Source organism: Amblyraja radiata, chromosome 5 (genome assembly GCF_010909765.2).
Source record: "Amblyraja radiata isolate CabotCenter1 chromosome 5, sAmbRad1.1.pri, whole genome shotgun sequence".
Classification (NCBI taxonomy): domain Eukaryota; kingdom Metazoa; phylum Chordata; class Chondrichthyes; order Rajiformes; family Rajidae; genus Amblyraja; species Amblyraja radiata.
Genome location: NC_045960.1, coordinates 51438398 through 51456584, shown reverse-complemented (window position 1 = coordinate 51456584; position 18187 = coordinate 51438398). Strand labels below are relative to the sequence as shown.

The following is an 18187-nucleotide window of genomic DNA, read 5'->3' as shown; positions in this document are numbered from 1 at the left end:
GTAAAGTCCGATCAAAGATAGTTTGGGGGTCTCCTATGAGGTAGACATAAAGGTACAACAATTTACCTATTTACGAACATGACGTCGAAAAGTCTCTGCGGCAATCACAGCAGCTTGGAGTCACTGCCACTATTTTACAAATGTAAGCTCAAGCTTCCCACCACACTTCCGTCTCCCCCCCCGGCCAGTGATGTGATGGACGCAGGGGTCTGGACCAATCGCTGACAAGCTCTCGGACAAATCCCGTCCCCGGAGACATCATGTCGGTTCGGTGGCTTTTCGACATCATGTCCGTTCTGCGTCTTGTTGTTTTGGCGCGGTGTCCATTCGGCTTCATATCCTTTCGGCCTAGTGTCCGGTCAGTACCTTGGCTTTAAGGCGTGATGATCTTTCGACATCTTGGCTTCCACTTCTTGGCTTCGGCTTCTTGTCCTTTAACGTCCTGCCTGCACACGAGAGTTTCTATACATTATCACTGCATAATTTAATATTTTTCAGTTATATTCAATACATATTTGATTTTGTTCATGCCTAATTGCCTTGAAAATATAATTGGTCAAATCAAGATGAATTTTAATATTGTTGGGCAAATAATTGTTTTATGTATAAGTTCAAAAATTTTACTGGCCATTTTCTTTGTAGAAATTAAAGAAGAAAAGCAGATAAAACCTTCAACCAAACCAAAGGAGAAAGGTAATTAAGTCTATTTTGCAAATGTGGAGAGAAAATTCCTAAATTTCAAGTTTATGAACAGGTGGAGCTGTTGGGCAGAAAAAGACCAGCTACTAAATGAAGCCTGCCCTACACTGTGAGACCAGAATATCATAATACATTGCTTTTCTTTCTGGGCCAACCAGCCAGCCATGTGTCCAGGAACCTGTGGAAAAAGAAGAGTTGCTTTGTATTCTACTTATTCCTCTGCTTATTTGGTTTAAATTTCTGGCTGCAGTTCCTCCTTAGTACATTAATTGGAATAATCTATCAATACAACTGTTATCATGGTCATTCAAGTCTGGCAACTTGCAGGAGAAATGTAGCGAGGGCAACTCCTCAGCTATTCCATAGAGCTGCATTTTACCCCTCAAATCCTGATTCCAATTCCCTGTACTTCTTCTTCTTGCGTATGGCGTGCACAGCCTAAAGTTGTCGGACAACTTGTTCTATTTGATCTTATTTGATTGTGCACGCCGGGTTGATTGCATTTGTCGAAACAGGGTGGACCACGTGAGGGTTGCAATCTCCCACCCCAATTCCGTTGAAAGCCTTGATTAAATCTGTCTCTACCACCTTGTCAGACAATGCATTCCCATATCCAAAATACTTTTGCTCCCAATAACCCTAATATCCTTAAATGTTTGATCTTTGATACTTGACTTTCCACAATAGTAACAATACCTCTCTATCTATCTGACCAGACCCTCCTAAATTCTGAACAGCTTTATCATATGTTCTCCTATTCTCCAGACCAGCAAAACCAGTTTCTCAGACTTTCCCAAAAGTTTCTCATCACCAGAAACGTGCTCACTGCCTCTCTGCCCCACCCTAAGTCTTCCATCGACTTAAGGTCATGGTGGCCAGATCTGGACACAACACTCGAGATGTATCGAGTATGGTGATTTACAAAGTTGCATATCTTCTTCATTTTTGCATTTCATGCCCCTGCTTGTGAAAGTCAGAATATTGTGTGTTTATAAAGTATAAAGTATTTCCTCTTACTGTTCTGAGACCTTTAAAATCTATCCACAAATGCACCCAAATCTCCACCTTCCTCAAGATATGTCAGAAGTGGGATGGAATACACTCCACTTGCTTTGATGGGTACTGTCAAGATGCTTGGAACCATCCAGAGCAAAGCAGCCTGCTACATTGGCATCTGTACAAACTCCCTAAACTTTCATTCCCTCTACCTCTAATACATGGATTCTGTACATAAATGTAGCCGTTTCTTTCCTCAAGGAAAAAGTGAAACAAAACTACAGTTATGTGAGGGGCCTTCACTCAAAACTACTTTCATTGCCCTGTACAAAAGGAATGAAACCCTTTACAACGGATACTGTATATTTATACAAACACCGAAAGGAGTTCAATCCAGTTCAGGGGAAAAAAAGTCTTGTTAATGAAGTTTTAGGTCAGTTCTGGACTATGTAATGAAACCTCTCTACTGTACATTGCTTGGAAATAGATTCTGTCAGATAATGATCTCTGGGATATTTTGCTATTAGTGGTGCAATCTTCAAGTGCAAATTATCTATATGGTTCAGAAAACTCTATGACAGGTTAGAGTTTCCACACATTCTCATTGCAATGTTTAATATTTTTGTATTTTGCTAATCATGTTTCACTTTTGTTCAGGCCTAATAGCTCTGAAAATGTAATTGATATCAAATTAAGAAGGTCTTCAATATATGTCAGACAAATAATTCTTACATGCAAAATTTCTGAAAGTTTACCATCCATTTTCTTTGCAGAAATTAAAGAAGAAAAGCAGAGAAAACCTGCAACCGAACCAAAGGAGAAAGGTAATTAGGTTTATTTTGCAAATGTGGATAGATGATGCCTAAATTTCATGTTTATAAACAGGTGGAGCTGTTGGGCAGAAAAAGACCAGCTGCTAAATGAAGCCTGCCCTACACCGTGAGACCAGAAAATAAATTGCTGCTTCTTTCTTGGCCAACCAGTCAGCCATGTGCCCAGGAACACATCGAAAAAGAAGAGTTGCTTCGTATTCCATTTATTCCTCTGCTTATTTGGTTTAGGTTTCTGGCTACAGTTCCTCCTTAGTATATTAACTAGAATCAATAGAACTGTTATCATGGTCATTCAAGTCTGGCAACCTGCTAGAGAAATGCAGCGAGTACAACATTGATCAATATTTTTCTATTTTGCTACTCACGTTTCACATATTGTTCAAGCCTAATTGTGCTGAAAATATCATTGATATCAAAATAAGAAGGACATTAATATTGTCAGACAAATAATTCTCACATGCCTAATTTCTAAAAGTTTATGAATTATTTTCTTTGTAGAAATCAAAATAGAAAAGCAGAGAAAACCTTCACTCAAACCAAAGGAGAAAGGTAATTAGGTTTATTTTGCAAATTTGTGTAGAGAATTCCTAATTTTCAAGATTATGAACAAGTGGACTGGTTGGGCAGGAAAAGACTAGCTGCTACACGAAAGGCGGCCCTATCCTCAAGACCAAAAATTCATAATAAATTGCTTATTTTTTCTTGGCCAAACTGCCTGCTATGTGTCCAGGAACATGTGGAAATAGAATAGTTGCTTCATATTCAATTTATTCCTCTGCTTATTTCGTTTACGTTTTTGCATATAGTACATCCTTAGTACATTGGGTCAGGTCGAGGGGAGTTCCCCCCACCACGGGTACCAAGTAATCCCGTGCTACCTGCTCCATGGTCGGATAGTCAGCAACTAAACCGTCTCTCCCACCTGGTTTGCCAGGTGAAGAGGGGGCTGTGGACCCAAAGCAGGCCCAAAAATAAGACCTGTCAAAGGGCGGATGAGCTCCTAGCGAGCCAACGACCATCCACACTTCAGTTGAAGTTGCGATCACTTGGTCCCCGTTCATTAACTATTTGAGGGCATAGATTGGCCCGGCACGGAAACCCAACTGAAGCTTGAACTCAGGATTAGATGAAAAGTTATACTTTATAATCTGGGAACCTATCTCCAATGACGTATTATTAGTAATTCATTCCACTTTTTTTTCTTTATTGACATTTGTAATTCTTTTTTTTCTTTCTCTCTCTTTCTATCTATATATATTTAAAAAAACGAAAGTGGAATCGATCTACAATTGAAAATTTTAATAATGTATGATTGATGTACATGAAAAGTTTTTTACTATAACATGTAACTATACATTACCATAACATAGGGTACACAAAATTGCTGGGGAAACTCAGCGGGTGCAGCAGCATCTATGGAGCGAAGGAAATAGGCGACGTTTCGGGCCGAAACCCTTCTTCAGACTGATGGGGGGTGGGGAAAGAAAGAAGGAAAAGGGGAGGAGGAGGAGGAGCCCGAGGGCGGGCGGATGGGAGGGTGGGAGGAGACAGCTAGAGGGTTAAGGAAGGGGAGGAGACAGCACGGGCTAGCCAAATTGGGAGAATTCAATGTTAATGCCATAAGGACGCAAGGTCCCCAGACGGAATATGAGGTGCTGTTCCTCCAATTTCCGCTGTTGCTCACTCTGGCAATGGAGGAGACCCAGGACAGAGAGGTCGGATTGGGAATGGGAGGGGGAGTTGAAGTGCTGAGCCACCGGGAGGTCAGGTAGGTTATTGCGGACTGAGCGGAGGTGTTCGGCGAAACGATCGCCCAACCTACGCTTGGTCTCACCGATGTAAATCAGCTGACATCTAGAGCAGCGGATGCAGTAGATGAGGTTGGAGGAGATACAGGTGAACCTTTGTCGCACCTGGAACGACTGCTTGGGACCTTGAATGGAGTCGAGGGGGGAGGTGAAGGGACAGGTGTTGCATTTCTTGCGGTTGCAACGGAAAGTGCCCGGGGAGGGGGTGGTGCGGGAGGGAAGGGAAGAATTGACGAGGGAGTTGCGGAGGGAGCGGTCTTTGCGGAAGGCAGACATGGGGGGAGATGGGAAGATGTGGCGAGTGGTGGGGTCACGTTGGAGGTGGCGGAAATGGCGGAGGATTATGTGTTGTATTTGCCGGCTGGTGGGGTGAAAGGTGAGGACCAGAGGGACTCTGCCCTTGTTGCGTGTGCGGGGATGGGGAGAGAGAGCAGTGTTACGGGGTATGGATGAGACCCTGGTGTGAGCCTCATCTATGGTGGCGGAGGGGAATCCCCGTTCCCTGAAGAACGAGGACATTTCCGATGCCCTGGTATGAAATGTCTCATCCTGGGAACAGATGCGGCGTAGGCGGAGGAATTGGGAGTAGGGGATGGAGTCTTTACAGGGGGCAGGGTGGGAAGACGTGTAGTCCAGATAGCCATGTGAGTCAGTGGGTTTGTAATGTATGTCGGTCAGGAGTCTGTCCCCTGCGATGGAGATGGTGAGGTCAAGGAATGGTAGGGAAGTGTCGGAAATCGTCCAGGTGTATTGGAGTGCCGGATGGAAGTTGGTGGTGAAGTGGATGAAGTCAGTCAGTTGTGTGTGGGTGCAGGAGGTGGCACCAAAGCAGTCGTCAATGTAACGGAGGTAGAGGTCGGGGATGGGGCCCTGGTACGTCTCGAACAAGGATTGTTCAACGTGCCCGACAAAGAGGCAGGCGTAGCTGGGGCCCATGCGTGTGCCCATAGCTACGCCTTGTGTTTGGAGGAAATGGGAGGAGTCAAATGTAAAGTTATTGAGGGTGAGGACCAACTCCGCTAAGCGGAGGAGAGTGTCAGTGGCTGGGTATAGGTTGCTCCTCTGGTCGAGGAAGAACCGGAGGGCTCTGAGGCCATCCTGGTGGGGGATGGAGGTGTAGAGTGACCGGACATCCATGGTGAAGATGAGGGGGTGAGGGCCCAGAGAGTGGAAGAATGCGTGGAGGCGGCGGAGAGTGTCTGAGGTGTCTAGAACATAGGTGGGGAGGGATTTGACCAAGGGGGATAGGATGGAGTCAAGGTATGTGGAGATGAGTTCGGTGGGGCACGAACACGCAGAGACAATGGGTCTGCCGGGAGAGCCGGGTTTGTGGATTTTGGGGAGAAGGTAAAAACGGGCCGTGCGGGGCTGGGGAACGATGAGTTTGGAGGCTTGGTCAGGTAGGGCGTGGGAATTGATGAAGTCGGTGATGGTGCTAGAAATGGTGGCCTGGTGCTCGTCAGTGGGGTCATGGTCCAAGGGTAAGTAGGAGGAGGTGTCCGAGAGTTGGCGCGTGGCCTCAGCTTTGTAGAGATCGGCGCGCCAGACTACCACGGCACCTCCCTTGTCGGCTGGTTTGATGACCCAGTCTGGGTTTTTGCGGAGTGATTCGATGGCAGTGCGTTCAGAGGGGGAAAGATTGGAGTGAGACAGGGGAGTGGAGAAGTTGAGGCGGTTGACGTCGCGGCGGCAGTTCTGAATGAAGAGTTCCAGAGCCGGGACTTTATGAGGGGGGTTCCACGAGGCGGGGGTGCGTTGGAGACGGGAAAAGGGGTCATCATTAGGGGGCGAGGACTCCTTCTCATGGAAGTGCGCTGTGAGGCGGAGACGACGGTAGAAGCGCTCCAAGTCATGGTGGGCGCGGAACTCATTGAGATGGGGACGGAGGGGGACAAAGGTGAGACCTCTGCTGAGGACAGACCGTTGGGTGGGGGAGAGGGGGAGGTCGGGGGGGATGGTGAACACCCGGCAGGGGTGGGAGTTGGGGCCAGAGGAAGGCAGGTGGGTAGACTGGGGACGGGGCGATGTGTGGGGGGGGGGGGGGTTGTGGGTGTTGGAGGGGTGGTGGGTGGTCAGGGGGTGGGGGGGAGAGAGGGCTGTAAGGTGGGTGGGGAAGAGCGGGTGTGACATGGTTGGGGGGGGATGGGGGAGGGTCAGTGGCGCAGCCACTGAGGTTAGCACGGCTGGGCAGACAGGCGCTAGGACCCAGTGGAGTTAAGTCCAGGAGAGTGGGAGTAAGCAGCGTGGAGGCTGCAGGCCCAGTGCAGAGTCCAGGCTCCAGGTAAGGCGACGGCTGTGGGTTGCTGGTTACCATAACATGTTTGCTTCTAATAAAAATATTTTGAAAAAAAATAAATAAAATAAAAAAGTTGCGATCACTGACGTATATAGCATTGTAAGGCACTGTGCCCATTGATGGTTTCAACAATGATGATGATGATGATGATGACGTTAACTAGAATAATCTATCAATAGAACATTATCATGGTCGTTCAAGGGTGGCAAACTGCAGGAGAAACTCCTCAGCTATTCCATAGAATTACAGTTCACTTCTCTCAAATCCTGATTCCAAATCCCTTATGAGAGCCTTGATTAAATCTGCATCTACCACCTTATCAGGCAATCCATTCCCATATCCCCACTCACTGTGTGAATAAAATACTTTTGCACGCATCACCTTTTCCCAATCACCTTAAATTTGTGACCTTTGATTCTCTACCTTCCACTATGGGAAACATTTATTTCTATCTATGTTGTCCCGATTGTTCCCGATGTTGGGAAAGTCCAGAACAAGGGGTCACAGTTTAAGGATAAGGGGGAAATCTTTTAGGACCGAGATGAGGAAAACGTTTTTCACACAGAGAGTGGTGAATCTCAGGAATTCTCTCCCGCAGAAGGTAGTTGAGGCCAGTTTATTGACTATATTTAAGAGGGAGTTAGATGTGGCCCTTGTGGCTAAAGGGATCAGGGGGTATGGAGAGAAGATAGGTACAGGATACTGAGTTGGATGATCAGCCATGATCATATTGAATGGCGGTGCAGGCTCGAAGGGCCGAATGGCCTACTCCTGCACCTATTTTCTATGTTTCTATGTCCAGATCATCCTTTATTCTGAATAAATATTAAAATCTCCCAATCTTCTGAACAGTAATATCGCTACCCCCAATTTACCGAAAGAATTGTAAGAAACCTAATTGCCCTGAAAATGACATTGATATCAAATTAAGATGTACTTTAATATTGTCAGACAAATAGTTCTTACATGTATATTTTCTATGTTTAACAACCATTTTCCTTGTAGAAATTAAGAAAGAGAGAAAACCTTCAACCAAATTAAAGGAGAAAGGTAATTAATTTTTCTTGCACATATGGGTAGAAAAGTTCTGAATTTTAAGTTTATGAACGTGGAGCAGTTGGGCAGGAAAATGACCAGCTGCCATGTAAAACCTGGCCTATACCGAGATAAGAATGTCAGAATAAAATGCTTCATTTTTCTTAGCCCACTGGCGAGCCATGTCTCCAGGAACGCATGGAAAAAGAAGAGTTGCTTATGGGCCTGTCCCACTTACGCGACTTTTATGGCGACTGTCGGCACCCGTCATAGGTCGTTGCAGGTCGCCAAAAATTTGCAACATGTTGAAAATCTAGCGGCGACCAGAAAGACGCTACGACTCTTTGGGCGACTGAGGAGACTACTCACGACCACACAGGTGACACCCCGGCGCGGGGTGAAACCTGTATGGTCATGAGTAGTCGTCCAAAGAGTCGTACCTTGTTCTGGTCACCGCTGGATTTTCAACATGTTGAACATTTTCTGCGACCTGCAACAACCTATGACGGGTGCCGGCAGTCGCCGAAAAAGTTGCGTAAGTGGGACAGGCCTATTAGAATTCCATTCATTCTCTGCTTATGAGGTCTTGGTTTCTGCTTACAATTCCTCTTTAGTACATTAACTAGAATAATCTATCAATAGATATTGTGGTCATTCAACTCTATGTTAGCAACCTGCAGGAGAAATGCAACTAGTTCAACTCTGCAACTATTCTTGAGCACTGCAGTTTACTTGTAATTGCAATTCCCTTATGAAGGCCTCAAACAAATATACCTCAACCACCTTGTCGGGCAATACATTCCTATATCTAAGTTCTTGATCTCTATTAAGAAGGACAAGAGGTATATCACCTATCCCACATTATATTTAATTTGCCCACCATCTCAACCGCTCTATATCCAGTTGCAGAATTACAATATTCTCATCATAACCCCTTCCACCTCCGTGAGTGTCGTAGGTGTCATGGAGGAGCTGAAGGGCTTTGACAGTTGATGGCATGACTCCAATGGTGCAGTTATTAAAACTGAGGTTGCTTAAAAGGCTAGAAATTCTGAAGTTGAAAGTTAGCAAAAGCTGAACAGGAAGAGCATAAAGATTTCGGGAGGGACACTGTTTTGAAATGTTTTAATTAACAGAATTCCAATAATTTTTAACAGTTATTCAAAGTCTGGATAATGCCTGTATTATTGTTGCTTCCAATTATCCTATATCTGAGACTGTTTTAAAGAGCCTGGAATTATTTATAGGGTAGACTGCATGAGGATTACAGGTTTCTTCTCCTGAAGGACATCAGTGAACCATTTGAGTTTTACAACAAACGGATGGTAATTCTATGGTTACTGAGATTACTCACTTAGTTTCAGCTTTGAATTGGTCTTTCTGAATCAGGACTATGACAGCTACGAGAACTGCTGCACTAGCATATACCTCCAGCTTGAAGTCTGTTTAAAACACAGGCCATTGTTGTCTGCATTTAACCAATATGGCAGGCAGAACATTTGTGTGTGCAGTTGTCATGCACCATGATGAATGCCTGGGGAACTTGTACTCTAAGCTCTGGTATTCTATACATAAGCCTGGATGCCACTCAACCTCTATGTTCTTTAAAATGATCATTATTTATCCAAGTATTTATTTTTGTGTCTTGGTATCAGAATCTGTCAGATGATGATCTCTGAGATATTTTACTGTTGTGGTGGAGTCTCTTAGTGCAACTTTTTCAGAACACTTTGAACTTTAGAGGTTAACTTTCTATACATTGCATGGTTTAATAATTTCAATTTTGCTAATTGTGTTTCACTTTTGTTGAGGCCTATTAGCCTTGAAAATGACATTGATATCCAATTAAGAAGGCTTTAATATTGTCAGACAAATAATTCTTGCATGCATAATTTCTAAAAGTTTACCAACCATTTTCTTTGCAGAAATTAAAATAGGAAAGCAGAGAAAACCTTCAACCAAACCAAAGGAGAAAGGTAATTAGGTTTATTTTGCAATTGTGGATAGAACTTTCTTAAATTTCAAGTTTATCAGCAAGCGGAGCTGTTGGGCAGAAAAAGACCAATTGCTAAATGAAACATAGAAACATAGAAACATAGAAAGTAGGTGCGAGAGTAGACCACCAGGTCCGTCGAGCCCGCACCGCCATTCGCTCATGGCTGAACACTAAACAGACACACTTACCCACAAACAGTAGACACAAGACACAGAACACAAGACACTACCCTCCCCTTTATACCGCTATCACCCCTCTCCACCCCAAGAACCTTGTGATCTCCTGGGGGAGGCAAAAAACCGGATAAAAACCCAGGTCCAATTCGGGAAAAAAATCCGGGAAATTCCTCTCCGACCCCAATCCAGGCGATCGACACTTGTCCAGGAGATCACTCAGGTCTTACTATACTAACCATACCTAGGTCCATATCCCTGCCCTCTCCCCGTAGCCCCTTATCCCCTTGGCAGCTAAAAAACCATCTATTTTAGACTTAAATATATTTAACGTTTCTGCTTCCACTGCTCCCTGGGGCAGTGAATTCCATAAATTAACCACCCTCTGGGTGAAGAAGTTCTTCCTCATCTCAGTTTTAAAAGAGCCCCCCCTTATTCTGCAACTATGTCCCCTAGTTCTAGTTTCCCCGATCATTGGGAACATCCTCGGTGCATCCACCCGATCAAGGCCCCTCACGATCTTATATGTTTCAATGAGATCGCCTCTCATTCTTCTAAACTCCAAAGAGTAGAGTTCCAGCCTACTTAACCTTTCCTCATATGTCAATCCCCTCATTGCAGGAATTAATCTTGTAAACCTTCGCTGCACTGCCTCCAGGGCTAGTACATCCTTTCTTAAGTATGGACCCCAGAACTGTACACAGTATTCCAAATGTGGTCTCACTAATACTGTGTACAGCTGCAGCAAGACCTCCGTGTTTTTATACTCAATCCCCCTAGCAATAAAGGCCAAAACTCCATTGGCCTTCCTGATTGCTTGCTGCACCTGCATACTAACTTTTAGTGATTCATGTACTAATACCCCTAGATCCCTTTGCGTTGCATTACAACGCAGCTCCTCCTCATTTAGAAAATAACTTGCCCTATCATTTTTTTTCCCAAAGTGAATGACTTCACATTTATTAGTATTAAATTTCATCTGCCAAGTTGTTGCCCACTCACCTAGCTTATCTATATCCTTTTGCAGACTCTTCCTATCCTCCTCATCCCCTACTTTTCCTCCCATTTTTGTATCGTCCGCAAATTTTGATATATTACACTTGGTTCCCTCCTCCAAATCATTTATATAAATTGTGAACAACTGGGGTCCCAGCACCGACCCTTGCGGAACCCCGCTAGTTACCGGTTGCCATCCCGAGTATGAACCATTTATCCCCACTCTCTGCTTCCTATTTGTTAGCCAATCCTCTACCCATGCTAATATATTACCCCCAATCCCATAATTTTTTGTTTTTAGCAATAGTCTCTTATGTGGCACCTTGTCAAAAGCCTTTTGGAAGTCCAAGTATACCACATCCACCGGTTCCCCTTTATCCTCCCGGGTTGTTACTTCCTCAAAGAATTCGAGCAGATTCGTTAAACAGGACTTCCCCTTCACAAAACCATGCTGGTTCTGTCCGATGAAGTCATGTTTATCCAAGTGCCCCGTTAGTGTTTCTTTAATAATTGTCTCTAACATTTTACCCACCACCGATGTTAGACTAACCGGTCTATAGTTACCCGCCTTCTGTTTACTTCCTTTTTTAAATATAGGTGTTACATTGGCCATTTTCCAATCCACTGGGACCGTTCCTGCCTCCAGGGAGTTTTGGAAAATTATCACCAATGCATCCACAATCCCCACCGCTATCTCCCTCAAGACCCTTGGATGTAATCCATCAGGCCCAGGGGATTTATCCTCCTTCAGTCTCATTAATTTCCCTAATACCACCTCCTTGGTGATCTTAATAGTATTTAGCTCCTCCATTCCTACCGCCCCCTGTTTATCCAGTGTTGGAATATTTTTTGTGTCTTCTATGGTGAAGACTGATACAAAATACTCGTTTAATGCCTTTGCCATTTCCATGTTCCCCACCAACAACTCTCCAGTCTCACCCTCCAATGGACCAACGTTCACCTTAGCCACCCTTTTTCTTTTTATATAGCTATAAAAACTCTTACTATTAGTTTTTATGTTGTTCGCTAAATTCCTTTCATAGTCTATTTTCCCCGTCTTAATTAATCTCTTAGTTATTTTTTGCTGACCTTTAAATGCTTCCCAATCCTCTACCCTCCCACTATCTCTGGCTACCTTATATGCCCTTGCCTTCAGCCGAATACTATCCTTTATAGTTTTACTGAGCCATGGCTGACTGTTCTTACCCTTACCCCTTTTTTTCTTCATAGGAATAAATTTTTCTTGAAGGTTATACAGTAGATCCTTAAACGTACACCACTGCTCATGTACCGTCTTATTCTTGAGTCTGCTATCCCAGTCAACTTTGATCAGCTCAGTCCTCATACCTTCATAATCCCCCTTATTTAGACTAAGCACCCTAGCCTGAGTTTCAACCTGCTCCCCTTCTATTTGAATATGGAATTCGACCATATTGTGGTCACTTGTTCCCAACGAGTCCCTAACTATGACATTTTTAATTAATCCTGCTTCATTACACAGGACCAGATCCAAGATTGCCTCCCCCCTTGTCGGTTCTGTGACATACTGTTCTAGGAACCCGTCTCTAATACATTCTATAAACTCTTCCTCTAGTCTACCCTGCCCAGTTTAGTTTGCCCAATTAATATGAAAATTGAAGTCCCCCATGATTACAGCAGTTCCCTTTTTACATGCGTCAACTATTTGCAGATTTATGTTCTGACTAACAGCGTCACAGCTATTTGGAGGTCTATAAATTACACCCACTAGTGTTTTTTTCCCCTTGTTATTCTCTATCTGTACCCAAGCTGTTTCACTATCCTGATCCTTCAACGCAATATCCTTCCTCTCTGAAGCCTGCCCTACACTGTGAGACAAGAAAATCATAATAATTTGCTTCTTTTTTCTTGGCCAACCAGCTAGTCATGTGGAAAAGGAACAGTTGCTTCAATTTCCACTTATTCCTCTGCTTATTAGGTTTAGGTTTCTGCTCACAGTTAGTCCTTAGTATATTAACTAGAAAAATCTCTCAGTGTAAGTATTATCATGGTCATTCAACTCTACGTTAGCAATGTGCAGGAGAAATGCATCTAGTACAATATATTTTTCTATTTCATTCATTAAGTTTCACTTTTGTCCAGGACTTATTGCCCTGAAAATGTATTGATATCACATTAAGATGGGCTTTAACATTGTCAGACAAATAATTCTCACATGCATAAAAGTATTATTATGATTTTCTTTATAGAAATTAAGAAAGAAACGCCGATAAAACCCTTAGCTGAACCAAAGGCAAAAGGTAATTGGGTTTATTTTGCAAATGTTGATACACAATTTCTGAATTTGGCAGAGAAGAGTTGTGCCGAATAGCCCAATTCTGCTCCCAGAACTTATGAATTACAAGTTTATCAACAAGTGGAGTTGATGGGTTGGAAAAGACCAGATGAGACATGAAGCCTGCCCTATACCAGGAGACCAGAATAACATAATAATTTTTTTCGTGGCTAACCAGCCAGCCATGTGTCCAAGAACACATGGAAAAACAAGATTAGCTTAGAATTCCATTCATTCCTCTGCTTACGTGGTTCTAGTACTGCTTACAGTTCCTCTTTAGTACATTGACTAGACTAATCTAGCAAAAGAACTGTTATCATGGTCATTCAAATATGTGTTAGCAGCCTGCATGAGAAATGCAACTAATCCAACTCTGCAGCTATTCTTGAGCACTGCACAATAATGCATTAAAAGGTGCCTCAACTCCTGACATCGCAAGGTCTTTTCTCCATCTACAAGGCATAAGTCAGGAGTGTGATGGAAACAATTCACTTGCCTTGATGAGTGCAGTCAAGAAGCTTGACATTATCCAGAAAAAAGCAGCTCGCTTTACTAGCTGAGACCTCTGAGTTACTCCAGCTTTTTATGTCTATCTTCGCTTTACTAGTATCTGATCAACCTCTCAAAACATTCATTCCATCCACCACCGATTGCAAAGTATTGGAATTGAGTATTGGTTTACTATTATCACATGCACCGAGAAACACTGAATAGGTTTCCCTTTTGTTTCAACGAAATTGCCCTGAAAAAGGTATTGATATCAAATTAAGATAGACTTTTAATGTTGACAAATCAATGTCACACGTATAATTTCTAAATGTATATCAACCATTTTCTTTTTAGAAATTAAAAAAGAAAAGCAGAAAAAACCTTCAATCAAACCAAAGGAGAAAGGTAAATGGGTTTATTATTGAATAATTATTATTAAAGAATATTCTTGAGCAGTGCAGGTTACTTCTCTCAGGTCCTGATTCCAATTCCCTTATGATGGCCATGAAAAAAACGACCTCCACCACTTCATCAAGCAATGCATTCAATATCTAATCACTCACTGTGTGAATAAAACACATTTTGCTCCCCTACTTTCCCAATTACCTTAAATTCTGCAGCTTTCCTGTAGATTTCCTACAGTTCCTGTAGATTTGTTGGTTTACCATTTGAATAAGCAAATAATGGAGATAGGACTGACAACAGAATATCCTAAAATGTTTCTCTTTTCTTTAGACATAATTGCATTGAAAATGGTATTGATATCAAATTAAGATGGACTTTTAATATTGACAGACAAATAATTGTCACATGCATAATATCTAAATGTTCACCAACCATTTTCTGTTTAGAAATTAAAAAAGAAAATCTGAAAAAACCTTCAACAAAACCAAAGGAGAAAGGTAATTGGGTCTATTATGCAACTGTGGAACGAAAATTCCTAAATTTCATGTTTATGAACAAGTGAAGATTATGTGTTGGAAAAAAACAGTTGCTGCACGAAGCCTGCCCTATACCATAAAACCAGAACATCATAATATAATGCTTCTCTTTCATGGCCAACCAGCCAGCCATGTGTCCAGGAATGCATGGAAAAAGAAGAGTTGCTTAGAATTCCATTCATTCCTCTGCTTACATGTTTATGGTTTCTGCTTACAGTTTCTCCTTAGTACATTAGCTGGAATAATCTAGCACAAATACAGTTATCATGATCATTCAAGTCTGTGTTTGCAGCCTGCATGAGAAATGCTGCTAATCCAACTCGACAGCTATTCTTGAGCGCTGCTTTTCTCATGTCTTGATTCCAATTTCCTTATGAAGGCCACAAGCATTTCTACATCTATCACCTTGTCAAGCAATGCATTCCCATATCCAATCAGTCACTGTGTAAATAAAATACTTTTGCTCCCTTCTTTCTCATTTACCTTAAATTCTGTAGATTTCCTCAGTTCCTGTAGATTTGTTAGTTTATGAATAAGTAAACAATGGAGATAGGACAGTCAACTGAATATCCTTTATTGAAGGCATTCACTCGAACCCAAAAAGGAGTGCCAGGTACAATAATGCATCAAAAAGTGACTCACCTCCTGGCATTGCAAGGTCTTTCTTCCATCTCAGGCATAAGTCAGGAGTGTGATGGAAAACACTCCACGTGCCTTGATGAGTGCAGTCAAGAAGCTTGGCACTATCCAGGACAAAGCAGCTTGCTTTACTAGCTGAGACCCGTTGAGTTACTCAAGCTTTTTGTGTCTATCTTCGCTTTACACGTATCATACCAACCTCCCGAAACATTCATTCCATCCACCATCGATTGCAAAGTAATGGAATTGAATATTGGTTTATTATTGTCACATGCACCGAAAACTGAATATATTTCCCTTTTGTTTAGACCAAATTGACTTGAAAATGGTATTGATATCAAATTAAGATGGACTTTTAATATTGTCAGACAAATATTTGTTACATGTATAATTTCTAACCTTTTTCTTTTTAGAAATTAAAAATGAAAAGCAGAAAAAACCTTCAATCAAACCAAAGGAGAAAGGTAATTCGGTTTATTATTGAATTATGGAAAGAATATTCCCAAATTTTAAGTTTATGAACAAATGGTTGATGTGTTGGATAATACTAGCTTCTACATGAAGCCTGCCCTATTCCATGAGACCAGAACATCATAATAAATGCTTCTTTTTCTTGGCTGACCAGCCAGCCATGTGTGCAGGAACACATGGAATAAGAAGAGTTGTTTAGAATTCCATTCACTCCTCTGTTAACTACAAAATACTACAAAAAGTAGTAAACACTGCCCAGTCCATCATCGGCTCTGACCTTCCTTCCATCGAGGGGATCTATCGCAGTCGCTGCCTCAAAAAGGCTGGCGGTATCATCAGAGACCCACACCATCCTGGCCACACACTCATCTCCCTGCTACCTTCAGGTAGAAGTTACAGGAGCCTGAGGACTGCAACAACCAGGTTCAGGAATAGCTACTTCCCCACAGCCATCAGGCTATTAAACCTGGCTCGGACAAAACTCTGATTATTAGTGGCCCATTATCTGCTATTTGCACTTTATCAATTTATTTGTTTATGTGTGTATATATTTATATTGTGGTATATGGACACACTGATCTATTTTTATAATAAATGCCTACTATGTTCTGTGTGCTAAGCAAAGCAAGAATTTCATTGTCCTATCAGGGCCACATGACAATAAACTCACTTGAACTTGAACTTGTTTACATGGTTCTGGTTTCTGCTTACAATTCTTTCATAGTACATTAACGAGCATAATCTAGCAAAAGAACAGTTATCATGGTCATTCCACTTATTCTCTGCTTATTAGGTTTAGGTTTCTGCTCTCATTTCGTCCTTGGTATATTAACTAGAAAAATCTCTCAGTGTCAGTGGTCATTCAACTCTATGTTAGCAATGTGCAGGAGAAATGCATCTAGTACAATATATTTTACTATTTTGTTCATTACGTTTCTCTTTTGTCCAGGACTTAATGCCCTGAAAATGTAATTGATACCACATTAAGATGGGCTTTAATATTGTCAGACAAATAATTCTTACATGCATAATTTCTAAAAGTATTATTACCATTTTCTTTGTAGAAATTAAGAAAGAAACGCCGATAAAACCCTTAGCCGAAACAAAGGCAAAAGGTAATTGGGTTTATTTTGCAAATGTTGATAGACAATTTCTGAATTTGGCAGAGAAGAGTTGTTGTGCCGAATAGCCCAATTCTGCTCCCAGAATTTATGAATTACAAGTTTATCAACGTGGAGTTAATGGGTTGGAAAAGACCAGATGAGACATGAAGCCTGCCCTATACCAGGAGACCAGAACGTCATAATATTTTTTTTCTTGGCTAACCAGCCAGCCATGTGTCCAAGAACACATAGAAAAACAAGAGTAGCTTAGAATTCCATTAATTCCTCTGCTTACGTGGTTCTTGTACTGCTTACAATTCCTCTTTAGTACATTGACTAGACTAATCTAGCAAAAGAACTGTTATCATGGTCATTCAAATATGTGTTAGCAGCCTGCATGAGAAATGCAACTAATCCAACCCTGCAGCTATTCTTGAGCACTGCACAATAATGCATTAAAAGGTGACTCACCTCCTGACATCGCAAGGTCTTTCCTCCATCTACATATAAGTCAGGAGTGTGATGGAAAACAATCCACTTGCCTTGATGAGTGCAGTCAAGAAGCTTGACATTATCCAGGAAAAAGCAGCTCGCTTTACTAGCTGAGACCTCTGAGATACTCCAGCTTTTTATGTCTATCTTCGCTTTACTAGTATCTGATCAACCTCCCAAAACATTCATTCCATCCACCACCGATTGCAAAGTATTGGAATTGAGTATTGGTTTACTATTATCACATGCACCGAGAAACACTGAATAGGTTTCCCTTTTGTTTCGACGAAATTGCCCTGAAAAAGGTATTGATATCAAATTAAGATAGACTTTTAATGTTGTCAAATCATTGTCACACGTATAATTTCTAAATGTATATCAACCATTTTCTTTTTAGAAATTAAAAAAGAAAAGCAGAAAAAACCTTCAATTAAACCAAAGGAGAAAGGTAAATGGGTTTATTATTGAATTGAATTGAATTGAATTTATTTGTCATTCAGACCTTTTGGTCTGAATGAAATTTCGTTGCCATGCAGTCATACATATAATAAAAAAGACAAAAACACACAATAAACACAAATTATTATTAAAGAATATTCCTTAATTTTAAGTTTATGAACAAATGGAGTTGATGGGTTGGAAAAGACCAACTTCTACACGAACCATGAGACCAAAACATCATATTAAAAGGCTTCTTTTTTCTTGGCTAACCAAGATCAGGATAACATGGAATAAGAAGAGTTGCTTAGAATTCCATTCACTTCTCTGCTTACATGGTTCTGGTTTCTGCTTACAGTTCTTTCTTAGTACATTAACATAATCTAGCAAAAGAACAGTTATCATGGTCCATCAAATGTGTGTTAGCAGCCTGCTTGAGAAATGCAGCTAATCCAACTCTGCAACTCT

General features: G+C 41.8%; 1 protein-coding gene across 1 annotated transcript in view; it reads left to right on the top strand.

The window, feature by feature from the left end:
• trdn (triadin) overlaps positions 1-18187 on the top strand; it is a 353412-nt gene that overhangs the window by 243800 nt on the left and 91425 nt on the right. Inside the window, exons 42-47 of the mRNA XM_033022051.1 lie at positions 643-693; positions 2469-2519; positions 3027-3077; positions 7638-7682; positions 9593-9643; positions 13990-14040. Of these exons, the coding sequence (XP_032877942.1) occupies positions 643-693; positions 2469-2519; positions 3027-3077; positions 7638-7682; positions 9593-9643; positions 13990-14040 (300 nt within the window). The remainder of the gene's footprint in view (positions 1-642; positions 694-2468; positions 2520-3026; positions 3078-7637; positions 7683-9592; positions 9644-13989; positions 14041-18187) is intronic.